The sequence below is a fragment of the Phoca vitulina genome, unplaced genomic scaffold (assembly GCF_004348235.1).
Source record: "Phoca vitulina isolate PV1807 unplaced genomic scaffold, GSC_HSeal_1.0 scaffold8, whole genome shotgun sequence".
In the NCBI taxonomy this organism is placed as follows: domain Eukaryota; kingdom Metazoa; phylum Chordata; class Mammalia; order Carnivora; family Phocidae; genus Phoca; species Phoca vitulina.
In genome coordinates, this window is record NW_022589711.1 from 47,843,237 (window position 1) to 47,855,474 (window position 12,238).

At 54.8% G+C, this 12,238-nt stretch overlaps 1 protein-coding gene across 11 annotated transcripts in view; it reads right to left on the minus strand.

The window, feature by feature from the left end:
* Positions 1–7,272: 7,272 nt before the first annotated feature.
* Positions 7,273–12,238, minus strand: part of TNK2 (tyrosine kinase non receptor 2) — a 45,770-nt gene continuing 40,804 nt past the window's right edge. For 5 of the 11 annotated variants that reach the window (XM_032406790.1, XM_032406793.1, XM_032406792.1 and 2 more), the window contains exons 11-16: positions 11,720–11,811; positions 11,109–11,153; positions 9,027–10,381; positions 8,829–8,924; positions 8,528–8,655; positions 7,273–8,100 (exon numbers count right to left, since the gene is read on the minus strand). In XM_032406790.1, the coding sequence (XP_032262681.1) occupies positions 8,094–8,100; positions 8,528–8,655; positions 8,829–8,924; positions 9,027–10,381; positions 11,109–11,153; positions 11,720–11,811 (1,723 nt within the window). In that variant the 3' untranslated portion in view covers positions 7,273–8,093. Of the gene's footprint in view, positions 8,101–8,523; positions 8,656–8,828; positions 8,925–9,026; positions 10,382–11,108; positions 11,154–11,719; positions 11,812–12,238 lie in introns of those variants that run through there. The other 6 variants (XM_032406788.1, XM_032406791.1, XM_032406785.1 and 3 more) reach the window with 6 other exon arrangements.

Consider the following 12,238-nt stretch of genomic DNA (forward strand, 5'->3'; position numbering starts at 1 on the left):
ATTAATACAATTAATGCATTCTAAGTACCCGACAGTAGCCACTCACTCAGTTCCAACAGAGAGGAAGGGGGGAAGGGGGGAGGAAGAAAGGAGGGAGGGAAGGGAGGAGAGAGGGAAGGGCGAGGAGAAGGAGGGAGAGGGGAGGAAAGGAAGGGAGGAAGGGCTGGGAGGGAAGAAGGGAAGGGAAGAAGGAGAGGGAGTTGGAGGGAAGGGAGGGAGAAAGGGAAATGAAATCAAAATGCTAACCTGGAAAACAACAAAAGCAAGTAATTGACACACTTTCCTGGAGCACATGAAGAGGAATAAGATACAAGTCGGCTCTAGAACTTAAAACCTAATCATAGAGACAAAACCATCCCCCGAGGCCACCTTTCCAACTTTTTTTCTGGGCTCTCCCCTGCTTCCGGGCACCCTGGTCCAGCCACCATTTCCTACCACTCAAGTGCTTCTGTGATTTAAGATCTTTGCTCCTGCTAAGCTGCCCTTCCTCTCATCACCGAGAGCCCAGAGAGCCTCGTCACCGCGCCAGAGGGCGGCTCGAGGCTACAGGGGACCGCTGGGGGACAAGCACGGGCCGCGGGCCGTGCACGCATGCGCCGGAGGCTGCCTGGCTCGGAGGGGCTGGGAGACCAGCAGCAGGACTGCAAGCAGTCCCTGGACAGGTGTAGAGTCGGGCTAGTTGGGGATGCCAAGAGACACGTGCACGGTTCTGCTCCTCCAAGAACAGGCTGATAATTCCCTCAAACAAGAAACAGCCGCGACAGAAGGCGCTAGCGTGTGTGGAGGAAGAGCCAAGCCCGCATCCCGTGCTTGGAGAGAGGAGAAAGGCCGAAAGCAGTATTCCCAGGGCCAGTGAAACCAGATGGTGAGAGATGAGGCCCAGGTCATGGTATCTGGCAGAAGGGCAATTAGGACAACAAAACCCAAACAACCCAATTAAGAAATGGAAGACAGACAAGTGACCCCAAGGACATGAAAGATGTTCCACATCACTAATCATAGGGAAATGCAAATCAAAACCACAAGATACCACCTCACGCTCATTAGGATGGCTGCTATTAAAAAAAAAAAGCATAAGTTTTATGGTATGTGTATTTTTACCACTATAAAAAATTTGGGGAAAAAAACTGTAACAGGAAGCCATTTTATAGTAGAACAGGATACAGAAGTTAAAAAAAACCACAATCTCATATCTCAGAAATAATCAATTTTAATGTTAATTGAATATTAGTCAAATACTCTTTTAAGGATTCTTTGATTTGCTGTGTTGATTCCCATTCTGTAGATGAAATAGTTATTATTTAACCAATCCCTTATTATGGTACATTTTGATGGTTTCCAATTGTTTACTATTATAAACATGGCAATTAAATTCCTTGCATATATTTTTAAGTGAATTATTTATTCAAAAAAGGGCAGTTAGGATGGGTGATGGGTCATGGGGGTGGATGGGTGGGACAAGGCTGGGAGCACAGCCCTGGCCTAAGAGACCAGGGGCTCCTGGCAGCCAAGCAGGGCTACCCAAGGCCCACCAGCTCTTTGGGATTAGAGCAGAGCTGCCTTTAGTTCAAGGCTTTACACACTTGATCATTTCCACGCCCCCCCCCTGGGAATCTTGGTAGAACGAAGATTCTGGTTCAGTAGGTCTGGGATGGGACTCGGGTTCTGCATGTCTAGCAGGTTTCCAGGTGATGCTGATATGGCTGGACCTCATGCTACCCTTTCAGTAGCAAGGCCTCAGGATAAAGGGTGAACACGGGATGGGGCCCATGACAAGGCTGGTGACAGGACTGGAGAGGTTTCCCTCAGGATTTGGTTCTGTGGTTTGTAAAACTCCACCCTGACTCTACCTCACAGAGGCCCGCAAGAGAAGGGGATTCTGAACACTCAGTGCCAGAGCCGCAAGGGCGGAAGTCATGCATCCTGGGGGCCATCCTGGTGGTGTCAGCAGGAACAGAGAAACCTGCAAGGGCAACGTCAGAGAAGACAGAGGGCCCAGTGGGAATGTCCCCAGCTGGAGAACGCATGCATTTTTGCTTCACTTTTTCTTGTGGAAAGGAACATCCACCATCTTGAGTACAATAACCCCTCATACCCTGTCATCACCTTCAACAATTATCAACTCGTGGCTCATTTCCTCCAACCATCCAGACTATTCTCAACAGATCACTTCACTCGAAAATATTTTAAAACATATCTCCAGAATATGAGTCCTCTCTTTACTAACGTATATGCTTTGCTGGTTTTTTTTTAAGATTTTTATTTATTCATTTGAGACACAGAGACAGAGAGAGAGAGAGAGAGAGAGAGCATGAGCAGGGGTAGATGCAGAGGGAGAGGGAGAAGCAGGCTCCCGGCTGAGCCAGGAGCCCAATGCTGGGCTCGATCCCAGGACCCTGGGATCATGACCTGAGCCGAAGGCAGATGCTTAACCGTCTGAGCCACCCAGACGCCCCTATGTTTGTTTTAATAAAAAAGAGAAAGCTTTCTGGAAAGCCATTTAGCAGTATTTGGCAAAATAATTTGTCACAAAATAGGGGCGCCTGGGTGGCTCAGTCGGTTGAGTGATTGACTCTTGATTTCAGCTCAGGTTGTGATCTCAGAGTCATGGGATCCAGCCCCACATCAGGATCCCCGCTCAGTGGGGAGTCTGCTTGAGATTCTCTCCTTCTTCCCCTCTCCCAGCTCTCCCAAGCATGCGTGCACTCTCTCTCTTTCAAATAAGTAAATAAATCTTTAAAAAAATCATTTGTTACAAAATAAAAATGTTAAAACAACGTATTAAATAACAAAATTTCTGCATTTCATTTCAACAGAATGAAAACCATGCAGTGTTTTAAAATTTGACATTTAATAACATTTGAGAAAATGAATTCAACATATAAAAAACTGCCTGTGGTATGAAATATTAAGTAAAAAAGGGTCATAAAACAGTAGAAGCAGGATGACCTTAATTTCATAACACTATAATACACACAACATGTATGTGCACAGGAAGGAAATTGGAAGAAAATATATCAAAGTTCCAAGAGGCTTTCTGGGTAATTTTAATTTTCTCATTGTGCTTTTATGAATGTTCGATGAACAATGAGAATGTATGGCAATCGTAAAAACATTAACAAAAGAATCAGTGGTGCCTGGGGCTTCCCAAAGGGCGCTGGTGTCATCCTAGGACTTGTCACTGGTGAGTGATTGCATGTCCTCCCTTCGCCCGCAGCATCCTCCCAGGCAGCCCCTGGTTTCTTTCCTAGATTTAAGGGTGGTCTTCAGAGGCCCTACCCACTCCCTTTTCCCTGGCATTAGATCCTAGCTGGCCCCCATCTGGCTCCAGATGGTGGGCAAACCCGTTCCCTCCCCTCCCAGATTCCCTGGGATGAGTCCCCTTAAGCACCCACGGGTCTGGGCCAGCAGCTTTTGGATTTAATGGATTTATTGGGCAATGACTTTACACAATCTTATCTCTCCACGATCTGAAATTTAGCCTGACTGCAATGTCTCATTTGGCCAATAGGTGGTGCTGCGTAACCCAAAAGCACTAGTGCCCAGCGGTTCTGAAGACGGATTTCAGGGATCCTTACAATAATTGCTGGAGAGAGCATGCTGACATAGCATAGCTACATAAGGGCATGCAGACAAACTTACCACCTGCCACTGTCACTACCATCATCACACAGGAATAGCCATTTCAGTGTAAATGTAAGAAGACAGAAATCTCAGAATAAAAGCACTTGCTGAACTTGAACACATTTTACTTTAAGAAAAACTACGTTGTATGTTTCTTATTCTTATCATTTCAACTCAGACCGATGAAAACTTGACCCTAGACCAGGACAACCCTAGACCAGCACTGGTGCTGACCTGGCCTTTCGGAACCCTCTAGCCAAGGATTCCAGGGAGGTCCTTCCATTCCCCAAGGTCAAATTTCCATAAAAATTAATTTGCTTCAAATTAAGAATACCTTTGTGTTCCCAGTGTGCAGTGAGACACATCTACTAGATCTTTCCTCCACTCATGGTTAAAATGGAGCAGTGAGCCACTTTTAAGCAGAGCTATCTCTCTTAAAAAACACAGGTTGGGGGCGCCTGGGTGGCTCAGCCAGTTAAGTGTCTGCCTTCAGCTCAGGTCATGATCCCAGAGTCCTGGGATCCAGCCCCACATCGGGCTCCCTGCTCAGCGGGGAGTCTGCTTCTCCCTCTGCCTGCAGCTCTCCCTGCTTGTGCTCTCTCTCTCTCTGGCAAATAAAATCTTTAAAAACAAAAACAAAAAACACAGGTTGACTACATCATTCCTCTGCTTATTCTCCTCTGCTCTCTCCCTTTGCCTACAGTCAAAAGGACTCAAGATATCACACCAGCAGCTTCATGATCCAGGCCTGCCTCACTCACCAGGATCAGGATCGCATAAAGGCTACCTCCAACTCATCCCAGGAACACAACAAAAGGATGGCCTCCAGGCTTACCGAACTTCAGCACTTGAACCCGGTCTATTCCCTCCAGCTGCAATGTTGGCATGCCCCTCACCTTCCTGACACATGCCTATTCTTCCCCAACAAGTCATCACAATGTCACCTACTCCAGGAAGCCACCTCCTCTGCTCCCAGGGCACCTGGCACATAATGATCTTAGAGTCCTTATCACCCGGTTATAATGCCACCGTCCTCTGGGCAGACTGTCTGTTCAGCTTGTGTTCCCTCTTCAGGACTTGACTCAGTAAGGTACACAGCGAATCCTTGCTGATTCATTGATTCTCCTTGTTGGCAAACAAGCCTGGTCAGCTTTTTCAAAAGCCTCCCTTAAGATCTTTTCAATAAACCCAGGAGATGCTGGCTAAAGCTGGCAGGCTGGTTGGAGTGAGAAAAACAGCAGGAATCCCTGTGACTTAGGGAACTGGGGATCTGGCAAAAGTACATTGCGTTTCCTGATACTCTGAGGAGCCCCCAATCCTCTGGCGTCACCCTTGTGAAGTGTCTTCCTGAAATGTACTACCTCTGCCGTTGCTTACCAAGAAACAGCATTTTAAGAAATGGAGTTGAAAATGTCCATGATCGGGGCACCTGGGTGGCTCAGTCGTTAAGCATCTGCCTTCGGCTCAGGTCATGATCCCAGGGTCCTGGGATCGAGCCCCGCATCGGGCTCCCTGCTCTGCGGGGGGCCTGCTTCTCCCTCTCCCACTCCCCCTGCTTGTGTTCTCTCTCTGGCTGTGTCTCTCAAATAAATAAAAATTTTTTTAAAAATCTTTAAAAAAAAGTGTCCATGATCTCTAAAAAGGAATGAGTCTGTAGCCAAAGAACAAGCTATTTTTTTTTTAAGATTTTATTTATTTGACAGAGACACAGCGAGAGAAGGAACATAAGCAGGGGGAGAGGGAGAGGGAGAAGCAGGTTTCCCGCTGAACAGGGAGCCCGATGCGGGGCTCGATCCCAGGACCCTGGGATCATGACCTGAGCCAAAGGGAGACACCCAACAACTGAGCCACTCCGGCGCCCCAAAGAACACGCTATTTAAAAAATAAAATGAAATTAAGGGAAATGGGAAGAGAAGACAAGTGTGCACAGAGTTGTGGTCAGTGAGTAATGTAAGCTACTGATAGAAACGGCAGGAACATGAAAAAATAAAATGTATAATGATTACAGTTTATTGGGTACTTGTCATGGTCCACGCACTAAGCAAAATACTTGATCTGTGCAACCTCATTTAATCCACACAACCGTTCTAAAAAAGCAGGGATGACTGTCCCCCAGCTTATAGGCTCAGAAAATTTAACTTTTCCAAGATCAAGCACAACTAGAATGGAATCCAGGTCTAACAGCAAAGCCCAAAATGAACTTAATATTACCTTCTTTTCTTTGGTGATATATTGTGACCAAATATTTTTTAGGGGCGTCTGGGTGGCTTATTCAGTTGAGCGTCTGCCTTTGGCTCAGCTCATGATCCCGGGGTCCTGGGATCAAGGCTGACCCCCTCCCCCCGCCTGGGGTCAGGCTCCCTGCTCAGCGGGGAGTCTGCTTCTCCCTCTCCCTCCCCCCACTCCTGCTCACACACTCACACATTCTCTAATAAGATCTTTAAAAATAAATATTTTTTAATTGCAGTTAAATATAATTGAACTCTTGACTTAGTACACAGGGTACGCAGAACATTCTAGATCTGAAGGCTCCAGACCTCCCAGGCCTCAGGGCCAGCTTGGAGCAGCACACACACAGACAGCGCCCAGGCCCATCCGAAATGGTCTTTGTGTTGTTTTTAACAAACCTAAACCATCAGCTTCCTCTCTCATGATTTAGCTCTCTTCCTGCTCAGAGGCATGGTGAAGCTCAAAGGGCTAATTCCCTTAATCCGGTCATTTTCTAAAAACCACTAACAGACTAGTCATTTACTTTTTAAACAAGCCAAGGGTATTAATAGGTGGCTCACAGAAGAGGAAATATAAATGGCCCAAATCATTTTTTATGCATATTCACTCATTGGAGAAATGCAAATTAAAGCTAGGGAGACCTGTCTCACCGGTAAAAATCGGAAAGCCCCGCAACACATGGAAAGCTCTCCCGCGCTGGTGTCTGTGACTGCCGAACCACCCCCCCCACCCCCCGCCCCCAGTGGACAGCCGTTCAGCAAGGCCCATCGTGAGAGCACATACTCTTTGACTGTGGAGCTCCACTCCTGGGAACACAGCCTTCAGACTGACTTGCAAGTGAAAAATAGTCCACATGCGCCATTTATTGCAAGAATGGTTGTAATTGTAAAGGACTGGAAACAACCCAAAGACCCTCCAATCAAAAGGGGCCTGGTTAAATAGAACCAGGAACCCCAAACAAGAATGGCTAGGAACTCTTCAAAATACTGTAAGCAAAAAAAAAGACTGATGCTGAAGGCAGCCTCTGGGCAGCTGCCCCCTCCCCTGCCCAGAGACTTCACAATACACGCCTCGATACCTTCTGAGTTTTGTACCACATGAAATATTCAGAAAAACAAAATTATACATTGAAGCTTTCCTTGTTACAGAAGTTTCTGGCTTAGCTCCAGCTCTCTCCTGCAGTACACCCTGCCTCCTGGGAACTCGAGAGCAAGAACATGGGCACTGTGAGTCCGAGACTCAGCCCCTCTACCAGCCCTGAAGGGCGGGGGGAGCCCTGAGGGTCACCCCGGCCGCACTTCCGCCCTCTGCCCACAGGTGGCGCCCCAAGGCCTGCTGCCTGGACAGATGGTGGCCTGGGAAGCCCTGGGGCCTCGGGCTGCTGACCAAGAGGCAAAGAAACAGGCAGGCACAAGTAAGTAACATAAAATAGAAACGAGCTTTATTTCTCTGGAAGAAGCAGGGAGCCACAGCTGGGGCAGCAACTTTGGCGGCAGGGGCTGGCAGGAAAACACGGAACAGCACAGGGGAGGGGCTGGGTCAGAGAGGAAGCTCTGGTGTCCCTCCAGGGCAGCTGCCCCCCTTGGTCTCCTGCCAACCCTGGGGCCTTGGGCCCTGGTCCCTGCCACAGAACAATCTGGCACCCTCGCTCTGCTTCCTGAGCCACTTAGGGCTATTTCCAGGCACAAGATCCTAAGACCAGCCAAGTCCCAGAACGAACGTATCCACAGCGAGGTCACAAATCACATTCTCTCCGACACCCCAACGGCCCACCAGGGGATCCCTGGAGAAGGGCCCTCCCCTGGGGAGGGCCTGCTGGGTGCTGGTCCACCTTTCTGTGCGGCCAACACAACCTCCCTGCACGGGTCAAGCCTGGCTTCCCTGCGGGCAAGAGCCTGGGGACACGCTCCGGCCACAGGCCCCACACCAGGGGCTGGAGCCCGAGGCAGGCCGGCTACAGGGCCTGCTGGGGCCACCACCAAGCCTGCCTTCACAGGGCTTCTTCCCGTCCCTTGGCTGAGGGCACCAAGGGCTGATCCAAAGCTGCAGGGACAGCACTGGGTGAGGGAGGGACGGCAAGGCGGGGCTCCCGGTCTCCTGCTGCCTTGGCCTTGCTCAGCCACTAGGCACAGCGAGTGGCAGCATGTCCTCCAGGCCCAGGTGGGGTGTCTCCCCGCCCTTGTCAGATGGACAGGCTCAAGTGATTCCTTCAAGGCAGACCCTCTGGCTCTCCGGACATCTCAGCGCCTAAAGATGGGAAACAACCAGAGAGCCCCTCTATCAACAGAGTAGGGAGCGTCTAACGTGGGTGGGCACAAGAGGGCCTCTTGATGCTAGGCTAATCAGTTGAAAAGTCAGCAATAATTTTGGAATTTATCCTGGGATGCCTTTTATCTTTAATAATAATAATAAAGAGAACAGTATTGCTTGTTAGACTATCAGAGGGTGACAGGCACGGTAAACAACCCCACCACTCATTAGTTCGTTTGAACCAAGGGGCTAAAAAGTCTGAATGCACTTAGGAGAAACAGTGTCCCCCCAGAGCTGTCTGCATCCCGGCACCGGGGCTGGGGAGCCCCATGTTCCCTGGCCGCGCGTGGCCCGCGAGGTGCCGGGCTACCCCCTAGTGCAGTGTACTCCGGGACATGGCTCCTCGGGCACGGGGCTCACTCACTTGTGGTGGGCGGGGCCGCAGGAGCCCAGGAGGTGGCAGCCGGCTTGCTCCAGGTTCCAGTCACACATCTCCAGCACTTTGTGGCACTCACTTCGCGGCCGCAGACCCAACCCGAAGAGCTGCTCCACCTGAGGAGCAGAGGGGGGCGCCATGGGACACACTGGGGCCAAAGGGCACCGGCCGGGGGTGGGGGCAGAGGAGAGCCAGAGGCAGGCTGGCGGGGAGGGGCAAGGGGAGGTGAGAGTAGCGGAACCAGTCCTCAGGGCCCCTGAGAGCCAGAGCGGGCAGGAGGTGGCGGTACCTTCAGATACTGGGCAGCCCGCTGCACGCTCCAGCTGTGGCTCTGCAGGGCCGCCTGGCACTCCTCTGTGGTCACCCCATGCACCATGGCCTGCAGCTGGGCACACCCGCCCACCTACCCGTCAGCACCACTTGGGCCCGCTCCTCTGGGGCCCTGGGGGCCCTGCCCCTCCGTCCGGCAGCCAGGCCCGGTACTCACCATCTGGATCTTGTCTGCCGGCCGTCCAGCCTCTGGCCCGTCCCCAGGGCAGCCCCTCTGTGGCAGCCGCGCCGTGGCCCTCGGGGCTGGTGGCCGGGCCCCTGGGTTGCTGTTGTTGGCGGAGAAGTTGGCCTTGGGGTCTGGGGCGGCCTGGGGCATCGGTCGGACAGTGGCCGTGGGGGCGGCAGGGGCTGGGGTGCTGGGCGGGGGCAGCAGCAGGGGCACAGGCAGGGGGGCCGGCTCTTCAGGGCTCTGGGCCTCACGCAGGAAGCGCTGATAGCGGTCCAGGTAGGGCGGGCGCTCGGGCAGCAGGTAGTAGTGGGTGTTGCTGACCTTCTTGCCGTCGCGGACAATGGGTAGGATGCAGGGACCAGCCCGAGGGCCAGGTGCCTGGATCACTTGGGGCGTGGCGTACTTAGGGTCGGAGGCAAAGCTCTGGGTGGTGGGCATGGTCTTCCCCGGTGAGCTGGAGAGCCGGGGTGGCAGCGGGGAGCTTCCGGGTGGTACCAGGGGGCTAGGGGTCCTCGAGCCTTGAGGGGACAGGGGCTCTCGGGGAGGCACCCGGGGAGGAGAGGCAGGTCCAGGCCACCGCCCTACCTCCTCCTCGCCTGAGGGGGCCGGAGACAGCTCGCCACGTGGGCGAGTGGGCCTCGGGGGGATGGGCACGCGGGGGGGCACCTGGGGCTTGTCCTCACCCGCTGGGGCCGGGCCAGGAGAAGGGCCCAGGGAGCCCGCCGGGACCTGCAGCTGCCGCATGCACTCCTGCTGCAGCGCCTGGAAGATCTCTGCAGTCTGGGCCGAGCTGGGCGGCTTGCCCCCACCCTGGGGTGGGAGGAACAGATTGTCCTCCAGGGGAGGGAGCAGCTGCGCCTGCTCAGGCACAAAGGCGTAATTGGTTTCACCCTGGCTGGGCCCAGCACAGACCCCTGCACCCACCAGGGTGCTGTTGATGGAGCAGACCTCAAAGTCCTCCTCATCCTGGGCCACATCGTCGTAGGCAGGAGGCGGGGGCAGCGGGCGCGCGTCCCAGTCCACCACAGGCGTGGGGTGTAGGGGCCGGGGCAGGGCCCGCGTGGGGCTCTGCGGCGGGGTCTTGTCCAGTAAGGAGCAGGCGTCCATGGCCAGCTGCGCCAGCGAGGGTGCGCAGGGCCGTGGGGTGGGCACGACGGGCTCCTCGCCAAAGTCAATGAGCGTGACCTCGCCCCCGCCGCCACGACCCGCCTTGGTGCCCGGCACCCGAGCGGAGGGCTTCGCTAGCCACAGCCCACGGGTCAGGGCTGGTTTCCGGAGGCCCAGCCTCTTGAAGTCGCTGGACAAGGGGTCCTGGTCCTCACTCACGGGGTCGTAGGTTGGCTCTAGGATAGAAAGGAAGACCCCGACAGGAAGGCAGTGTCAGGCAGGGGGACAGGGGAAGAGGGGCAAGTATCTTCCACCAACTCCCCACTCCCACTGCCCCCAGAGGTTAGCCCCCGGCTGCCAAAATTCTCAATGCACACCAACCCTATTCAAACAGGACAGAACCTGCTCCGGACACTGTCAGCTCTCCACGGGGGCTGATGAGCCCCTGCCTCCATCTCAGCTAGAGCAAGCAACACCCCACAGCTGCCCGACACCCCGACACACAAGACCCCAAAAAGCCCGGGCTCCTGGGTCCCGGTTAGTCATCGCTTCTCCCCACCCCATTACAGCACACCATGAGCGCAGGCTGGGGGCCATGGGCAATCGCCCACCGTCCAGGGCAGCAGGCGCTGTCCTTGCAGAGCACAGAGCTCCTGACCAAGCACCACGAAGGCCCAGCCACAGCCTCTGCGGGTCCCAAAGGGAGTGGGGCAGGGCCAGGTGATGGCGGAGAGGTGGACGCCTGGACCACACCCTTGGTCCAGAAGCCCAGGCTTTTGGGGGCCAGGGGGAGAGGCAGGCATGCTGGGCCAGGTCAGCGGCAAAAGCTCACAGCAACACACCCCACGTCCCCTCCCACCCAGCCAGCCCACCAGGGCTCTGTACCTTCCAGAAGGAGAGGAGGAATGAGAGGAGAGAGGGGACGGGGGCAGGGGCCAAGGCATCGCGAGCAGCCCCACTTACTCTGAGCGAAGATGGCAGGCTGAGGTGGGCGAGGTGGAGGCTCCCCTGCAAGAAAGGCCATGCGGAGAGTAGAAGGGGCAGAGCGGGAGAGACAGAGAACAGGGGAGGGAAGACAGCCAGACGAGAGGGCAGAGTGTGGAGAGAGACAGAGAGAGGGCAGTGAATAGGGGTGCGTGAACGTACAAACCCAACAGCAAGGGGAAGCAGTAGGGCGGCAGGATGGGGGGAACCGTATTCCGGAACGACAGGCACAGGATCCGGGAGATGGATGATGCCCCTGGCCAGCGTGCAGCCCGTGGGGTGGTTTTGGCTCGGGAGAGGACAGCAGGATTAGGGGGAGTGAGGAAAGCCAGGATCTGAGCACGGCGGGGAGGAGGGAGGAGGGAAGCTGAGGTGGGCAGGCCAACATAGGACCGGCCGAGGATGCCCACCTCGGCGGACACAGCTGCCTCTCATCTTCCACCCCACAGCCAGCCGGAGCCAGGGCACAGCTGTCCCCCTGCGGCCCTGACCCAACTGTCCCTGAGCCAGAGCAGCCGGCTCGGCGCGCCCAGAGGGGACAGTGCCTCTTCCTGGGCAGCTGACAAACTCGGGGGGAGCTGGGCTCTTACTTTTCACCCTTCCTAGATGCTGGGTGGGTCGGGAGGTGCTCAGTTCCACGCTCAGCAGGTCAGGGGGGTCCATGGGGTTTCCCAGGTACAGTCTGTGGGGGAGACAACCGGGTCAGGGGGGGAGGCTGGGGGAAGGGTGTGCAGTGATGACAGCTGGGAAACCTCAGGAGGAGAGGCCCGGGGCCAGGCAGAGAATAAAAACCCGAGTGCGTGCAGGGAATCATCTTGTCCAAGCCCCGCACAGAGCTGGGTCGGGAGCATAGGCCTTCCAACTCCCCACAGCTCCCCGAAGACCATATGCAGGGGAGGTGTCATGGAGAGAGGGCAGGGCAGAAGTCCTTACTGCAGGCTGAAAGGCCCGGGCCGAAGGGGCTCCAAGAATAGCCCCCAGGAGCAGCGCTGGCCGTCTGCAACTGCCAGGGCCCCCGCCCCCCCGCACCTGCAGCACCTGCCGGCACTCTCCTCGGCCACACCGGGCCGCACTACCCTGTCACGGTGGGCAGGAGGCACGCTCTAGCC